At 46.3% G+C, this 16,645-nt stretch overlaps 1 protein-coding gene across 1 annotated transcript in view; it reads right to left on the reverse strand.

Moving 5' to 3' along the window:
• The window catches only part of LPXN (leupaxin), a 50,325-nt gene that overhangs the window by 5,571 nt on the left and 28,109 nt on the right, over window positions 1-16,645 (reverse strand). Inside the window, exons 6-8 of the mRNA XM_015409526.1 lie at window positions 12,147-12,320; window positions 10,976-11,057; window positions 1,056-1,204 (exon numbers count right to left, since the gene is read on the reverse strand). Coding sequence (XP_015265012.1) covers window positions 1,056-1,204; window positions 10,976-11,057; window positions 12,147-12,320 — 405 coding nt within the window. The remainder of the gene's footprint in view (window positions 1-1,055; window positions 1,205-10,975; window positions 11,058-12,146; window positions 12,321-16,645) is intronic.

A 16,645-nucleotide genomic window follows, 5' to 3' on the forward strand; every position in this document is an offset into this window, starting at 1 on the left:
TAAAAAAAATGCTAAAATGTAATATACCTTATGTGCCAGAGTTGTTTTTATTGAATATATTGCCAGAAAATTGTAAAAAGCAAGACTCTTATCTTATTATACATGTAGTGACAGCTGCAAGAATATTATATGCCAAATACTGGAGGAAAAATTAGGTACCTTCAAAAGAAGAAATCATGAATAAAATACTTAAAAGGGCAGAGATGGACAAACTAACATTAATTTTGAAAGGACAAAATAAAGAAAACTTTGAGAATGCATGGTTAAGATTTTACAAATGGATGGAATAAACCAATAAATAAATTATGTGGACACACAACCGAAATACAAGGAAATATGAACTAAACCTCTCTCTTTTTAGTTATAAGCAATGATATATTTTAAAATACAAGGTGGGGGGGAAATTAAAAAATACAATTTGGTAATGTATGAGGTAATTTAATAGACAAATTAATGTTGTAAACAGAAGCCCCTCTCTTGTTGTATGTATGTTTGTCTATTTTGTGTTTGTCTTGTATGGAAAACAAAAAATATTCAGTGGGAGAGACCGACTGGGAGGCTCCAGCTGATCCAGAATGTGGCGTCGTGCGTCCTGAAGGAAACATCATGGATGGCACATATCCAACCTGTGCTGCGCCAGCTACACTGGCTTCCAGTGGAATACCGAGTCAGGTTCAAGATTTTGGTATTGACCTCTAAGGCCTTGAGCGATCTGGGACCAGCGTATGTATCTGCGGGACTGCCTCCTCTGGTATGCCCCCAGGAGAGCTTTGTGCCCAGCAGATAACAACTTGCTGGTGATCTCTGGCTCCAAAGACGTCCGGCTGTCCTTGACCAGAGCTGGGGCCTTTTTGGTCCTGGCCCCGACCTGCCTAATACCATCAGGGACCGGCAAGATCTGATGCAATTCCCCCTACCCAGAAGTGGGCAGACAGAACTGGGATATAAATTCTAGAGATGCTATCTTAGACTTTTAAAATCTGATTTTTAACTTTTTATCAGAATTCTGTTTGTGATTAGAATTTGTTGTGGCTATGTGCCTTCTGTATGCTTACCCCACACACAAAGCACTCAGGATGCCAGACAGCATTCAGGGCCGACAGGTACTGATCCATCACTGGCCGGTCACAGCCTTTGCATTTGAGAGAGAAAAGGGTCAAATAATCTCTCCGGCAGTATGGTTTCCCATCCTTTTCATGGAAACCTATGGAGGCAAATATAGAAAGGTTACTTTGGAGTGAAGGATTCATCATGCAGACGTAAAAACGTACCATCTTTCTGCTTGGAGAACTTGCAGGAAAGGTATCCTCTAATACCGGTGTAACAGGCCGGATTAACCCCCCGGCCAGAGTACCCCCGGGGTTATTCTGGCCTAGCCTAGAGTAACCCCGGGTTAATCTGGCCGGCTGTAACAGGCCAGATTCCCCCCCCCCCCGGCCAGAGTACCCCCGGGGTTATTCTGGCCTAGCCTAGAGTAACCCCGGGTTAATCTGGCCGGCTGTAACAGGCCAGATTCCCCCCCCCCCCGGCCAGAGTACCCCCGGGGTTATTCTGGCCTAGCCTAGAGTAACCCCGGGTTAATCTGGCCGGCTGTAACAGGCCAGATTCCCCCCCCCCCCGGCCAGAGTACCCCCGGGGTTATTCTGGCCTAGCCTAGAGTAACCCCGGGTTAATCTGGCCGGCTGTAACAGGCCAGATTCCCCCCCCCCCCGGCCAGAGTACCCCCGGGGTTATTCTGGCCTAGCCTAGAGTAACCCCGGGTTAATCTGGCCGGCTGTAACAGGCCAGATTCCCCCCCCCCCCGGCCAGAGTACCCCCGGGGTTATTCTGGCCTAGCCTAGAGTAACCCCGGGTTAATCTGGCCGGCTGTAACAGGCCAGATTCCCCCCCCCCCCGGCCAGAGTACCCCCGGGGTTATTCTGGCCTAGCCTAGAGTAACCCCGGGTTAATCTGGCCGGCTGTAACAGGCCAGATTCCCCCCCCCCCCGGCCAGAGTACCCCCGGGGTTATTCTGGCCTAGCCTAGAGTAACCCCGGGTTAATCTGGCCGGCTGTAACAGGCCAGATTCCCCCCCCCCCCGGCCAGAGTACCCCCGGGGTTATTCTGGCCTAGCCTAGAGTAACCCCGGGTTAATCTGGCCGGCTGTAACAGGCCAGATTCCCCCCCCCCCCGGCCAGAGTACCCCCGGGGTTATTCTGGCCTAGCCTAGAGTAACCCCGGGTTAATCTGGCCGGCTGTAACAGGCCAGATTCCCCCCCCCCCCGGCCAGAGTACCCCCGGGGTTATTCTGGCCTAGCCTAGAGTAACCCCGGGTTAATCTGGCCGGCTGTAACAGGCCAGATTCCCCCCCCCCCCGGCCAGAGTACCCCCGGGGTTATTCTGGCCTAGCCTAGAGTAACCCCGGGTTAATCTGGCCGGCTGTAACAGGCCAGATTCCCCCCCCCCCCGGCCAGAGTACCCCCGGGGTTATTCTGGCCTAGCCTAGAGTAACCCCGGGTTAATCTGGCCGGCTGTAACAGGCCAGATTCCCCCCCCCCCCGGCCAGAGTACCCCCGGGGTTATTCTGGCCTAGCCTAGAGTAACCCCGGGTTAATCTGGCCGGCTGTAACAGGCCAGATTCCCCCCCCCCCCGGCCAGAGTACCCCCGGGGTTATTCTGGCCTAGCCTAGAGTAACCCCGGGTTAATCTGGCCGGCTGTAACAGGCCAGATTCCCCCCCCCCCCGGCCAGAGTACCCCCGGGGTTATTCTGGCCTAGCCTAGAGTAACCCCGGGTTAATCTGGCCGGCTGTAACAGGCCAGATTCCCCCCCCCCCCGGCCAGAGTACCCCCGGGGTTATTCTGGCCTAGCCTAGAGTAACCCCGGGTTAATCTGGCCGGCTGTAACAGGCCAGATTCCCCCCCCCCCCGGCCAGAGTACCCCCGGGGTTATTCTGGCCTAGCCTAGAGTAACCCCGGGTTAATCTGGCCGGCTGTAACAGGCCAGATTCCCCCCCCCCCCGGCCAGAGTACCCCCGGGGTTATTCTGGCCTAGCCTAGAGTAACCCCGGGTTAATCTGGCCGGCTGTAACAGGCCAGATTCCCCCCCCCCCCGGCCAGAGTACCCCCGGGGTTATTCTGGCCTAGCCTAGAGTAACCCCGGGTTAATCTGGCCGGCTGTAACAGGCCAGATTCCCCCCCCCCCCGGCCAGAGTACCCCCGGGGTTATTCTGGCCTAGCCTAGAGTAACCCCGGGTTAATCTGGCCGGCTGTAACAGGCCAGATTCCCCCCCCCCCCGGCCAGAGTACCCCCGGGGTTATTCTGGCCTAGCCTAGAGTAACCCCGGGTTAATCTGGCCGGCTGTAACAGGCCAGATTCCCCCCCCCCCCGGCCAGAGTACCCCCGGGGTTATTCTGGCCTAGCCTAGAGTAACCCCGGGTTAATCTGGCCGGCTGTAACAGGCCAGATTCCCCCCCCCCCCGGCCAGAGTACCCCCGGGGTTATTCTGGCCTAGCCTAGAGTAACCCCGGGTTAATCTGGCCGGCTGTAACAGGCCAGATTCCCCCCCCCCCCGGCCAGAGTACCCCCGGGGTTATTCTGGCCTAGCCTAGAGTAACCCCGGGTTAATCTGGCCGGCTGTAACAGGCCAGATTCCCCCCCCCCCCGGCCAGAGTACCCCCGGGGTTATTCTGGCCTAGCCTAGAGTAACCCCGGGTTAATCTGGCCGGCTGTAACAGGCCAGATTCCCCCCCCCCCCGGCCAGAGTACCCCCGGGGTTATTCTGGCCTAGCCTAGAGTAACCCCGGGTTAATCTGGCCGGCTGTAACAGGCCAGATTCCCCCCCCCCCCGGCCAGAGTACCCCCGGGGTTATTCTGGCCTAGCCTAGAGTAACCCCGGGTTAATCTGGCCGGCTGTAACAGGCCAGATTCCCCCCCCCCCCGGCCAGAGTACCCCCGGGGTTATTCTGGCCTAGCCTAGAGTAACCCCGGGTTAATCTGGCCGGCTGTAACAGGCCAGATTCCCCCCCCCCCCGGCCAGAGTACCCCCGGGGTTATTCTGGCCTAGCCTAGAGTAACCCCGGGTTTACTCTGGCCGGGGGGTTAATCTGGCCTGTTACACCGGGAAACCTTCACACTGATTCAAAGAGTCACCAGCACTTTCGGTACTAAAGCAAGATCGATCAGATCTAGAGCTTTAGGATAACTGTTCATCAGTGCTTGTTTCAACCTTCCTGACCGCTTGAAATTAAATATATCTTATGTAGACACAATAAGTCTACAATCAGAAGAAATTTGGGTGTGTCATAAGTGGAAAGCAAAGAACCCAAAGGTGTTCCAGTGCTGATTTCTCTTTATCCCTTATAGAAAACCCATGCAACGTCCAAATCAAATCAAACAAAGCCCACCCTCCCAAGATATTGATGAGTCACCTATTATTCCTGCCTGCCTTGGACAGAAAAATGGGGGTTGTCAAATACCTGGCAAATCACAATAAACATCTGGCAGATTATGCTCTGCTTGGTCGGTCACTGGCTATGCAGGTCCACTCAGAGGAATTATAGCAGCATAACCTATATAGATCCTCACTTCATAAGGTGAAAAGAGAGTCATCCTAATTAGATGCAATGGTTGTTAGACAAAGAACATTCCCCCATTCTGGTCAAGATTAGACTAGGGTTTTGGCTATACACGACACTCATCATGCGAAGAGTGTTTCTGACTACTGAGAATTTGGATGTCTTCCCCGGAGAAAGCTGGATTGGAGAAGGGCTGGTCACTTTCTTCTGTCTGGCATTGACCTATGCTTATCAATCCTTAACAGTTAATTGTCCTTGCATCTCCTACTCCCATCCTCTACAGAAAATTAAAGGAGAGCGAACATAAATGTACACAAACAATGGAGGGTTAGCCAGATCCATGCATTAAGATGATCCATCTTTCTTTGCCTGCCCCACCCACTTCACAATCATCAGCAGTCAGAGCCCGGCTTACATGGGGCTACTTTTCATTTGAGACATATAATGTGTCGATCGGGGTCTCCCTCTTGCTTTGGCACAGAGGTGGAATCTTGACCTGCTGCCTCCCAATTAATGCAGCATAAAATGGCAGAGTAGACTGTGTGCCCTGATCAACTTGTGCGCATTGATTGTTCTGTGCAGGACCAGGGAGTAATGTTCCCTTTTCCTCAGCTGCTTTATTTCCCTGGGGCTCCTTCCTGGGAATGTAGAGTTCAACGAGCCTTTGGGGTCAAGATCCCTTCATCTGATCTGCCTGGCATTTGTTTTGTGGAAACATGCTTCTCTTTGGATTCAAATATATTTTTTTGGGGAGTCTCATTGTTACAAAAATAGTGAGTTGATGTTCTAGCTATGTATAATGTTTTCCCCCTAACAACAAAATGTAAGTACTCCAAACAGATTAGCGTGTCCACACCACTGATCACCTAGCTGTAATACACATGATTCAAAGAACAGTAATCTGGTACAGCCAGGATCAGGTCATAGCAAGGTCACAGATTTGCTGAACGCCTGTGATGACAATGCTTTTGAGATGCTTACAGAGCAAGAGGGGAACAATCCATGATTGTGCAAAGCAGTTTTTGCACCAGAACATGGGAGACTAGCCACCAAACCAAGGATTAAGAAACTACTACTAATGTGTGCAAATTTCTGAAAGTTGCTTCTTCTAGCATGACGTGGTCAAATGGGAAGTAATTCTCAGGAGAAGCTGCCCCTGATGACAAAGAGTGGTTGCCATGAGTTGGCAAAAGGAACCAGTCCATTTAGAGTTTGGGAAGGAAGTGGATTCACCAGCAAAACTTTCTGTACTCCAATTATAATTAGCAGTTTGGGGACCTGAGCTCACCACTAAGTGCTCAGAGATCCACTAGAGGCCCAATTACTGGAGCTGGGCTCCTGGGAACATATTAGTGCTAGTTTGTGATCAAAGTCCCACAGTGGGTTTGAGTATGTTTATGCTCTTCTAATGGCTTTCCCAAAGAAAGAAAATAATAAGTCTCTGACATGCCATTGACCTAGGAGCAAATACTCCCAGGAGAGAAATACAACACTTTCTAAAAAAGAACTGAAGAACAACCGGTGGCATCATAATGATCCCAAACACAAGTTCTAAGGGACTGACTGGCCTTGTTGATAAGAACATAAGAGAAAGGGACTCTGGGGTCATAGTGGAGAGCTCAATGAAAGTGCCAACCCAGTGTGCCGCAGCAGTGAAAAAAGCAAACTCTATGCTGGGATTATTAGGAAAGGGATTGAAAATATAACAGCCCATATTATAGCACCCCTGATATAGAAATACGGTGCAGCTTCATTTGGAAATATTGCGTGCAGTTCTGGCCACTGTATCGCAAAGAGGACATTGCAGAGCTGAAAAAAGTACAGAAGAGGGTATGATAGAGGTTTATAAAATTATGTACAGGGTAGAGAGAACTGTTTCTCTCCAAAAATAGTTGAACTCAAAGGCATCCAATGAAGTTGATGGGCAGTAGATTCAAGGTTGACAAAAGAAAATACTTTATTGAACGAGTGATTAAAATGTGGAATTTGCTGCCAGAGGATGTAGTAATGGCCACAGACATAAATGGCTTTAAAAGGGGATTAAACAGATTCATGCAAGATAGATTCGTAAATATCAACTAGCCATGGTGTCTAAAGGGAATCTCTACATTCAGAGGCAGTAAACTTCTGAATATCATTGCCAGGAGGCAACATCAGAGAAGACCTCATCCTGTTGTTGGCCTTCCAGTGTAACTGGCTGTCCACTGTGTGAGACAGGACGCTGGACTAGATGGACCACTGCTCTGATCCAGTAGGGCTCTTATTATGTCCACATATGGAGGAATTCTCAGCTCACACACACACACACACACACACAAACACACACACACACACACACACACATATATGAAAGTCCCTGTAAAGTACTGAGACTGATGCATCATTGAGTGATTTCAGCTCATACCAAGTGATTTCAGAAAGAGAGATACAGGGCAAGCCCGTGGGCTGCTTAAATGCACAACAAACGACTCCACCCAAACACACCCCTACACCCGTGATTGGCTTATTTACATAATTCTACATCTGATAGGGTTCCTCTAGGATCCTAGTCAGCTGATAGACTGCTACTAGGAACCTCTGTACCCATTATTCCTGGGATTGAAGCTCTAGCTACTTTGCTGACTGCATGTGCAGAGCAACCATGCACACGGTCTATGTTGGAACATAACACCCCTCCCCCCCTAGTCCGGACACATCCCTAGCAAACATAGTCCCATAAATATTCAGGTTGGCGCCGTGTTCTTGCCGAATGGCGCAACCCTGGGCCTTGAGCTGGAGTTCCCGGGGCTGGGCTCCCAGTTTCTTGTGGAGTGGTTGGGGCGTCAAACACGGCAGGCACGCTGCTCGGTTCTGGTGTAGGGTCCTGTGCTGGACTGTTGCTGTTGGGTTCCTCCATCGGTGTGCCCATGTGTGTTGGCTGTGGAGTGGGCCTTTCCTGCTCCCCAAGTCCGGCATCCTTGACTTCGCAGTCCTCCGGTGTCTCGGGATCAGAGTTAATTATGCACCGCCGCAGTTGATCTATATGTCATTTGAACAGCTGCCCGTCTTTACAGGACACTTCATAGGAGTGCGGTCCTGTAACCCAGACTATTTTTGCGGGGATCCATGCGGGGCCCCAAGCGTAGTTTCTAGCATACACCGAGTCCCCGGGGAAGAATCCTCTGGTGGCGGCCTGATCCTGAGTTGCCGTGTCATGTTCTGGGGCCCGTTCTCAGTGGAGGTAGTCTAACCGTGTGGTGAGGCACTGGCCCATGAGTTCAGCTAAAGAATTACCTGTAGTAGAATGGGGGGTCATCCGCTGGCCAAACAGGAATACTGCCAGTTTATATTCCCAATCCCCGTGATCCATGCGGCGGAGTGCTTCCTTGGTCGCTCTGACCATGTGCTCTGCCTGGGCATTTGTGGCAGGGTGAAAAGGGGCCGAGCGTACATGTCTGGTCCTGTAGTATTGTGTGAATTTCTGGAACTCGGAGGATGTGAATGCAGCTCCATTATCAGTTACCAAAGTATCAGGTATCCCGTGTGTGCTAAAAATCTGCCACATAGCTCGGATGGTGAACCAGGAAGATGTGGAGGCTACGGGGGTCACCTCCAGCCACTTGGTGTAAGCATCGACTAAAATAAAAAAGGTTTGACCCTGAAATGGCCCAGCAAAGTCCAGGTGCAACATGCGAGGATTCCCTGGGCCTTACGGGCGCTTTTGGTGGCTAGCACTTTCTTTTTTTCTTCCCTGCTTGCCCATTGTTGATGGGCAAAGTTTATTAATTTTTTTAAGAGTTATATAAAACAAAGAAAGAGAGCCATACATTTCAAAAGTATCCAGCCATTGCCTCGTTCATAACATCTTTAGATACATAATTCCCTTTTTCCCTTTGTTAATCTATAGTCCACAACAGATATCATTAAGTAAAATTCTGTTCCCAATAAACAATTCATTTTTTCTATATCCTATCTGCTATTACTATTATTAATCAATTTTATAACAATAAAAATATAAAAGAAAAAAAACACAGGTATTTCACAGCAGTTAGTTCAAATTTCTTATATAATATCAATCTAGTCCCTTTAAGATATTCTTTCATATTTTTAGCATTGTTAGCTTTCAAAATCCCCTTTGTTTGCAATAACAATGGTCTGGGCTTCTGTGGTGGCATCATCCACTGGAAGTTGCTGGTAAGCTTGGGCCAAATCCAGTTTTCCAAAAACCCAGGCCCCCGCCAATGACGCCGACACCTGACTGACCACAGGGACCGGGTATGCATGGTCTTGCAATGCCTTGTTGAGCGTGCATTTATAATCCATGCATATTCTACCAAGGTTTTTTATTTCTAGCTCAGATTATCCCAGTTCTTAAAAGAAATAATTTTTTTTACAGAATTGGACAAAATTACAAGGCAATTTATATGGTATCCAAAAAGAGCCAGAATAAAGCTAAAATTATTACAGGAGAAAAAAGAAAGAGGAGGCTTTGGTGTTCCAAATTGGAAGTTATACTATCAAGCCTCTGCACTCTGTTGGATCAAAGACTGTATAAACTTGGATGATTTAAGATGTTTGAAGTTGGAGGGACATGATTTATATATGGGTTGGCATGCATACATTTGATATGGAAAGGATAAGATACACTCCAACTTTCAGAATCATATAGTAAGGCGATTGCTAGCAAAAATTTGGAATCTAATTAAACAGAGATACTACAGGAAAACACCAAAATGGGTTTCACCCATGGAAGCTTTTGTTAAACCAACATTTTTTAATGAAAAAGAATAGAATAACGTATAATATATTACTAGATGAGAATAATAAACTTAAATCGGAGAATATCCTTAGCCGACAACATAATATACAATTATCATGGTGGGAAAATGCACAATTAAAATCTAGATTTTCTAAGGAGGCAACGCAGGGTTTTGAGGACAATAAGAATGAGTTGGATAGGATCTGGCTCTCGTCCAATGATAAAATGATTCAGAAACTGTATAAACTACTAATAGAAAATCTTATGCAAGACCAAATAGTTAAACACACAGTGATTTTGTGGATGAATGACATAGGACATAATATAGAAATAGATAAATGGTCTAAAATATTTGAGAGCCATAGCTTATAAAGAAAATATCCTTAAAGTGTTTCATAGATGGTATTGGCCACCAGAGAAAATAGCAAAATGCTATGTACATAGCTCAAATAAGTGTTGGAAATGTAAAGTTAATGTAGGATCGTTTTATCATACGTGGTGGGGATGTGTAAAAATTCAACGGTTTTGGGAGAAAGCACAGAAAATAATTTGGGAAATGATGAATATATAAGAACATAAGAACATAAGAGATGCCAATGTTGGATCAGGCCAAAGGCCCATCCAGTCCAACACTCTGTATCACACAGTGGCCAGAAATACCAGTGCTATCAGGAGGTCCACCAGTGGGGCCAGGACATTAGAAGCCATCCCACTGCTGACACACACACCCCCAAGCACCAAGATGACAGAGCATCACTTGCCCCAGAGTCCCTATGGCTAATAGCCACTGATGGACCTCTGCTCCATATGCTTATCTAATTCCCTTTTGAAGCCGTCCATGCTTGTAGCCGCCACCACTTCCTGTGGCAGTGAATTCCACATGTTAATCACTCTTTGGGTGAAGAAGTACTTCCTTTTATCCGTTCTAACCCGACATTGAACCCAGAAATTTGACATTAAACCCAGAAATATATTTGTTAAATATAATGTCAGAAAATCTTAGACATGGTGATGCACGATTAGTTGTACTTATAATAACAGCAGTCAGAATACTTTTGGCCACATACTGGAAATCTGAAAAAATTCCAACTAGGGAAGAAATAAGTTTGAAATTGTTGAATTTAGCAGAAATGGATAAATTGAGCTTGTTGATTCAGGGAAAAGGAGAAGACTGTTTTTAAAAAAATGGTTGAGACTTTACAAATGGATAGATAATAATGTTAACGATCAGACTCAAATGTAAATTATTATACTATGGATAATATATATCTATAAAGAAAACTAATAATAATAAGAAAAGGGTCAGAACAGATGGATAAATATGGAAAATTTGTAGCAGAGCCTTTGATTTTGCATTATTAAAGGAAAACAATGGTAGGATATGTTTAGGTAACTCTCAAATGAATTTATTATATTATTTGTCATTTAGGGTTGCAAAATATTAGTGTATTAGTTAATTTACATTAGTTAAACTTTATGAATTTGAACTGATATAGTACAAGATACCAAGCTCTTTTTGTGTTGCACTGTTTTTGTTTGTTTATTTGTTTGTTTTTGGGAAAACCAATAAAAATTTACCACAAAAAAAGGGCAACCTATGGATATGTATTATGTATGCAGCCATGCAAAAGCCAAGGGAAGGGTCAAGGATTTGGGAGGGGAGAAAGAGGAAAATAACAGACCATCATTCCCAAACATCTTCCCACAGTGGGCACAAAAGAAATGCTCTGGGTGCCAAGTCTGATCCATGGCTGTAAGAACTTTCTGCAAAGAAAAGAAAAAAAGTAACTGAATTCCAGTACATTCCAGCCATGATGGTTAAAAGGGTAACAACAGGGGAAGAGAAAGACAGAGGCAAACAGAGTGGATAATTTCCCAGCTGGCCTCAACTCTGAATCAGAGAGAATCAATAGTCAGTGTCACGCCTGCGGATGTCCACGGGCAGAGGAGGGCCTTCTGCCATTCTGAAGGGGTTCCTCGGGCCTGAAGGGAAGTGAGAGTCTCAGACTGGGAGGGGCCTGGGGTTACAGCACCTCCAGGATGCCCTTCCCTCGGAACTAGTGGCCACCCTTCTCTCCGCACTGACACAGCCTTTGCCACCTCGAAAATCCTCCCCGACTCTCTCTTGCTTCCCTTCTTTTATACTTTCCCTCCACCCGGTGTCGCCTCCCCTCTCTTCCCCCACCCATGTGCCATTGCCTCGCCTATGTGTTGGTCATCCCTATCCCCTTCCCATTGGTGGAGAGCCCCCTGGTGGTTCCATCCCTTGTCCCACCCCCTGCCCTTCTCCCAGCTGATCCTGCCCTCAGGAGTCAGCCCCGGAGTGGGCGTGGTCGCTTCCTGGGTCGATGCCACGGTCGTCTCCTGGGATGGAGGCAGCTCCGGGCCCTCCTTCTACGGTGGTAAGTGGTTCTCCAGGGCCTCAGGGTCGGGGGGATGTCTTCGCAGCCGGGACCGGGCATGTCCTGGCTGCACCCTTGGCCAGCCTGGCTCGGGAGGGTATGCTCGGTCAGGTGCAGGCAGCCCCACTGTCTTCTTCAGCTCTGGTGGTCTCTCCTGGGTCTCCTGCACCGCCTGCTCCCCCCTCCTCGCCGATGTCCTCGGAGTCCCTGTTCCCAGCTCCAGGCCCGCAGACTGGAGGCTCCCTCAGGTGGACCACCCCTCTGCAGAGACGGGGGCCGTGTGGGCATTGACCCCCACCAGCCGAGTTGCGCCCCACCTGGCGATCTCGATCTCAGGTTGCTGCCACCCCTGGTGCCTCCAACGGGTCCGTGCTGTCCCGGGGCGGAGGATGCCAGGCCTGCAGCAGGGCCCGCGGTGGGACAGTCAGAATGTAAGATCAATATTACATACCTCTTTAATTGGTGCAGTACAATAAGCACAGTGAGGGGAGAAGAGCTGATGATAATCTTCCTGACAATAGGCCTTGCTGTCCCGTTCAAAGAAGGGTCGGGCACCCATTTCTTTCCTACAGTGGGCACACGTGAAGTGTTCTGGGTGCCATGTTTGTCCCAGTGCTGTGACCACCTAAAAACCAACAAGCACCATGTAAAGTTCTTGTAGAAGATACAGTGATGAGACACACTTTCCTTTCCAGTGAAATGTTGGTCCAGAAAAATAAATGTTTCCGGAGGGCTCTAATGAGGAGTCCACAGAGCTGAGCCAGGAATGGACCCCTCTTGGTTGAGCTGAGTCAGCTAGGCTGGGGGAAGTAGCATGGGAGTGAGCTGCTGGCGAGGTGAGAGTTTTCTGCCTTTCTTAAACTGCTGGGGAGCATCAACTGACGTTGCTGCGTGAGAGGACAGTTTTAGAGGGTGAGTGGGTGCTTGTAGCCTACTGGAAAGTGGGTTCTGTTTTGCTCTTTTGTCTGGATTGTTGCTGATTGTTGCTTGCCTGGGGTCATCTGCTGGCCCTGCCCTCTGCCGTTGCTGTTGAGAGGCAGGGGCTGCCAGCGTTTGAACTCTAAAGGCTCCTCCTCATCAGAGGCACAAACTGAAGGGCAAGAGCCAAAGAGCTCTTGACCTGGGGATCAGGCCTGACAACCCAGTAAGAAGCTAAGCTTTCAGGTTACATCAACACACAAAAGAAATTCTAGGGTGAATGAATCCATTTGGAAGGTGATGATGAATGCTCAAGGCCCATTTCCAGTCATCTGCAGGGAATGCACCATGTTTGTTTTCCTCCGTGAGGACAAGATGGGCTTCATTTGTGAGAAGTTGTAATGATTTAAAGTTTTAAGTGTGTGTTCCTTTAAATGTTTGGTAAGTTGCACAAGAACAAGGGGGGTAAAAGAGAGGGATGAGTGAGTGAGGTGATTGGTTGGTAACTGAGGCTGATTTTGCACTAGAGCTGCCTCACTGTTGCGTCACCGTTTGCCCCAGTTCTGTTGGTCAATTTTACACCCGAAGCCGTGCGGCTGATTTTGACCCGCGGCTTCGCCCGATTTCCTCTGCAGTTTCGTTGATCCTCAAAAAACAGGATCACAAAACTGTGGGAAAAATCGGGCAAAGCCACGGGTCAAAATCAGCCGCGCGGCTTCGGGTGTGAAGTTGACCGATAGAACCGGGGCAAAAGGCGGCGCAACAGCGAGGCAGCTCTAGTGCAAAATCAGCCTGAGAGTATATGGGTGGAGCTAAGAAGTGTGTTTGTGTGGACCTGGAGCCTGTGGCTTCCGGATCCGGTCTCGATGAAGGAGGACGGGATTACACCGCTCTCCTGGATCCTAGGCTCTCTTAAACAATTACAACGTTTCAAAAACTTTTCAAGAAGGGAAAAGTTAGGCAAGGGACTCTTCTGGAGAAGACCTGGTGGGGTGGCGACCCCCCCGGAAGAAAACTTCAGCTGTCCTGAAGTGAGAGAGTCATTTCTATGAAAGGAGCGACGGCGGAGACGCAGAAATCACGCCGAGAGAAACTGAGCCGGGGAGGGGGTAACAGAGTCAACGAATGGATGAAAGCTAACCGAAGCTAAGTACCGTAAAAAAATTTTTTAAAGGATCTATTGCGAAGATAGTGGGCTATTAATAACGATAGTTAAAACTTAGAAAAGGAGCGAAGACAGCTAAAAGCCAGAATCAGGGATAGGCACAATAGGGGCTTGAAGCGGCTGCTGCAATAACGCTGAAAAGAAAAACAGAGAGAAAAGGCTTATTAAAAGTAAGGGGCGGAAACAGAGGGAAACAAGTAAAAGACTGAACTGCAAAAAGTTTTTTTTTGTTATCTCACTTTTTTTCTAGGACGCTGCGACTTTAAAGAGCCGGAAGCCGGGAGCAGAGTTGGAGGGGCCGTCTGCAGCAGAACATTTGAGCGGAGCGACGTGAGGCGAGAGGCAGAAAGGCGGAGGTGCGGAGGAGGACGCTGACGTCATCGAAGGAGCGACGGAGAAGAAGGGAGGGGCGAGTGGAGTAGGAGAGAGCCGGAGACGACAGCAGGAGAGAGGCGACGGAGGAGAGAGGAGGGGCCAAGAGGAGTAAAAACAAACCGGAGACGCTAACGAAGAGGCAGCAACAGAAAGACTTTGAAGCTGCTAGATAAGAAAGGGAGACGGGCACATAGAGACTTATAGAGACTGACAGAGACTGATAGAAACTATTAAAGGCTGAGAAGTTAAAGAAGAGGGGTAAAAAGTTGAAAGTGATGAACTAGATAAATTGAATACTAATACTAAAAAAACAGGGAATGATATAAAGGGATACAGAAACAAAAAGAAAAAAAGTGGTGAAGAAGTGGTGAAGAACAAAACATAAAGCCAAACTAGTAATTAAAAAGACAAACCCAATAGCTGTATTAGGAAATAATTAATTAATTAAATCACATAATTGAGTAAAATACAAAAGGGAATAAATAAATTTGAAATAATAATTAAATAATTAATTTAAAGGGGACCAAAAAAAAAACTAAACCAAACCAAAAAGTGGATGGCCTCAGGAGGAAGTGGAAGTAGGAAAATATCCATTTCATCACCAGGGCAAGGAGGAGGAAGTACACAATTAAAATTAACAAACATGGCAATACCACAAGCAACGATGAAAGAAATAAATAAAACTATACAGGAGAGTGTATCCCAAGCAGTAAATCAAGCAGTAAACCAAGCAATGGCGCAAGCCATGAAAGATGCGATGAAAGATATCCTACCTACCCTAATAAAAAAAGAAATAGAACCTGTTAGTGCAAAAATAGATGAACTGACGGTGCAAATAAAGAATGAAACAGAAGAACTGAAGCGGCAGATCCAAAATAACAACCAAGAAATCCAAAGTAATAGGAGAGAAATTATAAATATGGCCACTAGGCAGGGAAAAATAAAGGAAAAAGTAAGAGAGATGGATTTAGATGCACAGGAATTAAAAAGTAAATGTGAAAAAATGGAAGACACTGGAAATGGAGAAAGCATCCTTGATTATACGATGCCAAAATATAACAGAAACCATAGACAAAAATCTGAAAGAAGTTATGGCCACCAATATAGCGGAACAATTGAAAATATCAAATAAAGAAGAAATAGAAGAAGGAATAGAGGCTATATTTAGAAAAAATTCAGCGTATGCTAAAAAAACAAGGAAGCCAAGAGAAGTACACATAAACTTTTACAGAAAAGATCTAAAAGAAAAAATTATGAAAGTGGCCAATGAAAATAAAGTTATAATTCAAGGAGAAGAAGTAATTTTTCTGAAAGACATCCCATGGAGGGTGAGGGAGAGAAGGATGCCATATAATATTCTAACTAATCTACTGAAAGAAAATAAAATTATTTTTAGATGGCTGATACCGGAAGGAGTACTTTTTACCCTCAGAGGACAAAGACACAGAATAGATTCGGTTTTCAAAATAGAATACTTTTTGGAAAAATATGGCGAAGAACTAGGCCTGCAAATGGAAGAATCACAAGAGGGTGAAGAAGAAAAGGAGGAGAGAGAGGAGAGAATAGAAGAAGAAGAGGAGGAGGAAGAAGAGGAAGAAGAGGAAGAAGAGGAAGAAAGAAAGGCGAGAGAGAAGGAGAAAGAGAAGAAAATAAGAACAAAGAATAAATCCAAAGTGAACAGACCATCCTATCATGTACAAACCAGATATAAGCACAGAGCAAGAGGGAAGAAATACTAAACATGAAAATGTCAACTTTTAACACTTGTAATATACTGTCTATAAATATAAATGGATTAAATAGTGCTCAAAAAAGAAGGAAAACATTTCATCAACTTAAGAAAATAAAGGCTGAAGTAATTTGTTTGCAAGAGACACATATTAAGAAAGAAGAGGTGAAGTATTTAGAATGTAAACAGCTAGGAGAATTGTTTGTATCTTCTGCAGAGGAAAAAAAGAGAGGGGTTGCAATATATGTGAAGGAGAAACTAAACCCAGAATTGATATTTAATTCAAAAGATGGAAGGATACTGGCTATTACAATTATAAGAAGAGGGGAAAAAATGTTAATATTGAACATATATGCACCTAACCAAAAGCAAGGAGAATTTTTTAAAGAAGTGCAAAAAGTGTTAAGATCAACAGAAGTCGAAAACATATGTATTCTGGGAGATTTCAACTCAGTGACAGATACAGGACTGGATAGAAAAAACTTAAAGAAAGATCATAAAATGGGAGGAATGCTACCAAACAGTTTTATACAAATAATAGAAGAGTATAATTTAATGGAGTGAGAAATGCAAACAAAACAGACTTTACATTCCATTCTGCACGTCACAACTCGTGGTCACGAATTGACATGATATGGATGTCAATAAATATGATTAGGGAAGTGACGGAATCTGAAATACTACCAAAAACGTTTGCAGATCATAACCCAATCTCTGTATCGCTGAGAGAAGACTATAGAAAAAATAGGATGTCCATAAACAT

Source organism: Gekko japonicus, unplaced genomic scaffold (assembly GCF_001447785.1).
Source record: "Gekko japonicus isolate JY-2015 unplaced genomic scaffold, Gekko_japonicus_V1.1 scaffold1169, whole genome shotgun sequence".
Taxonomy (NCBI): domain Eukaryota; kingdom Metazoa; phylum Chordata; class Lepidosauria; order Squamata; family Gekkonidae; genus Gekko; species Gekko japonicus.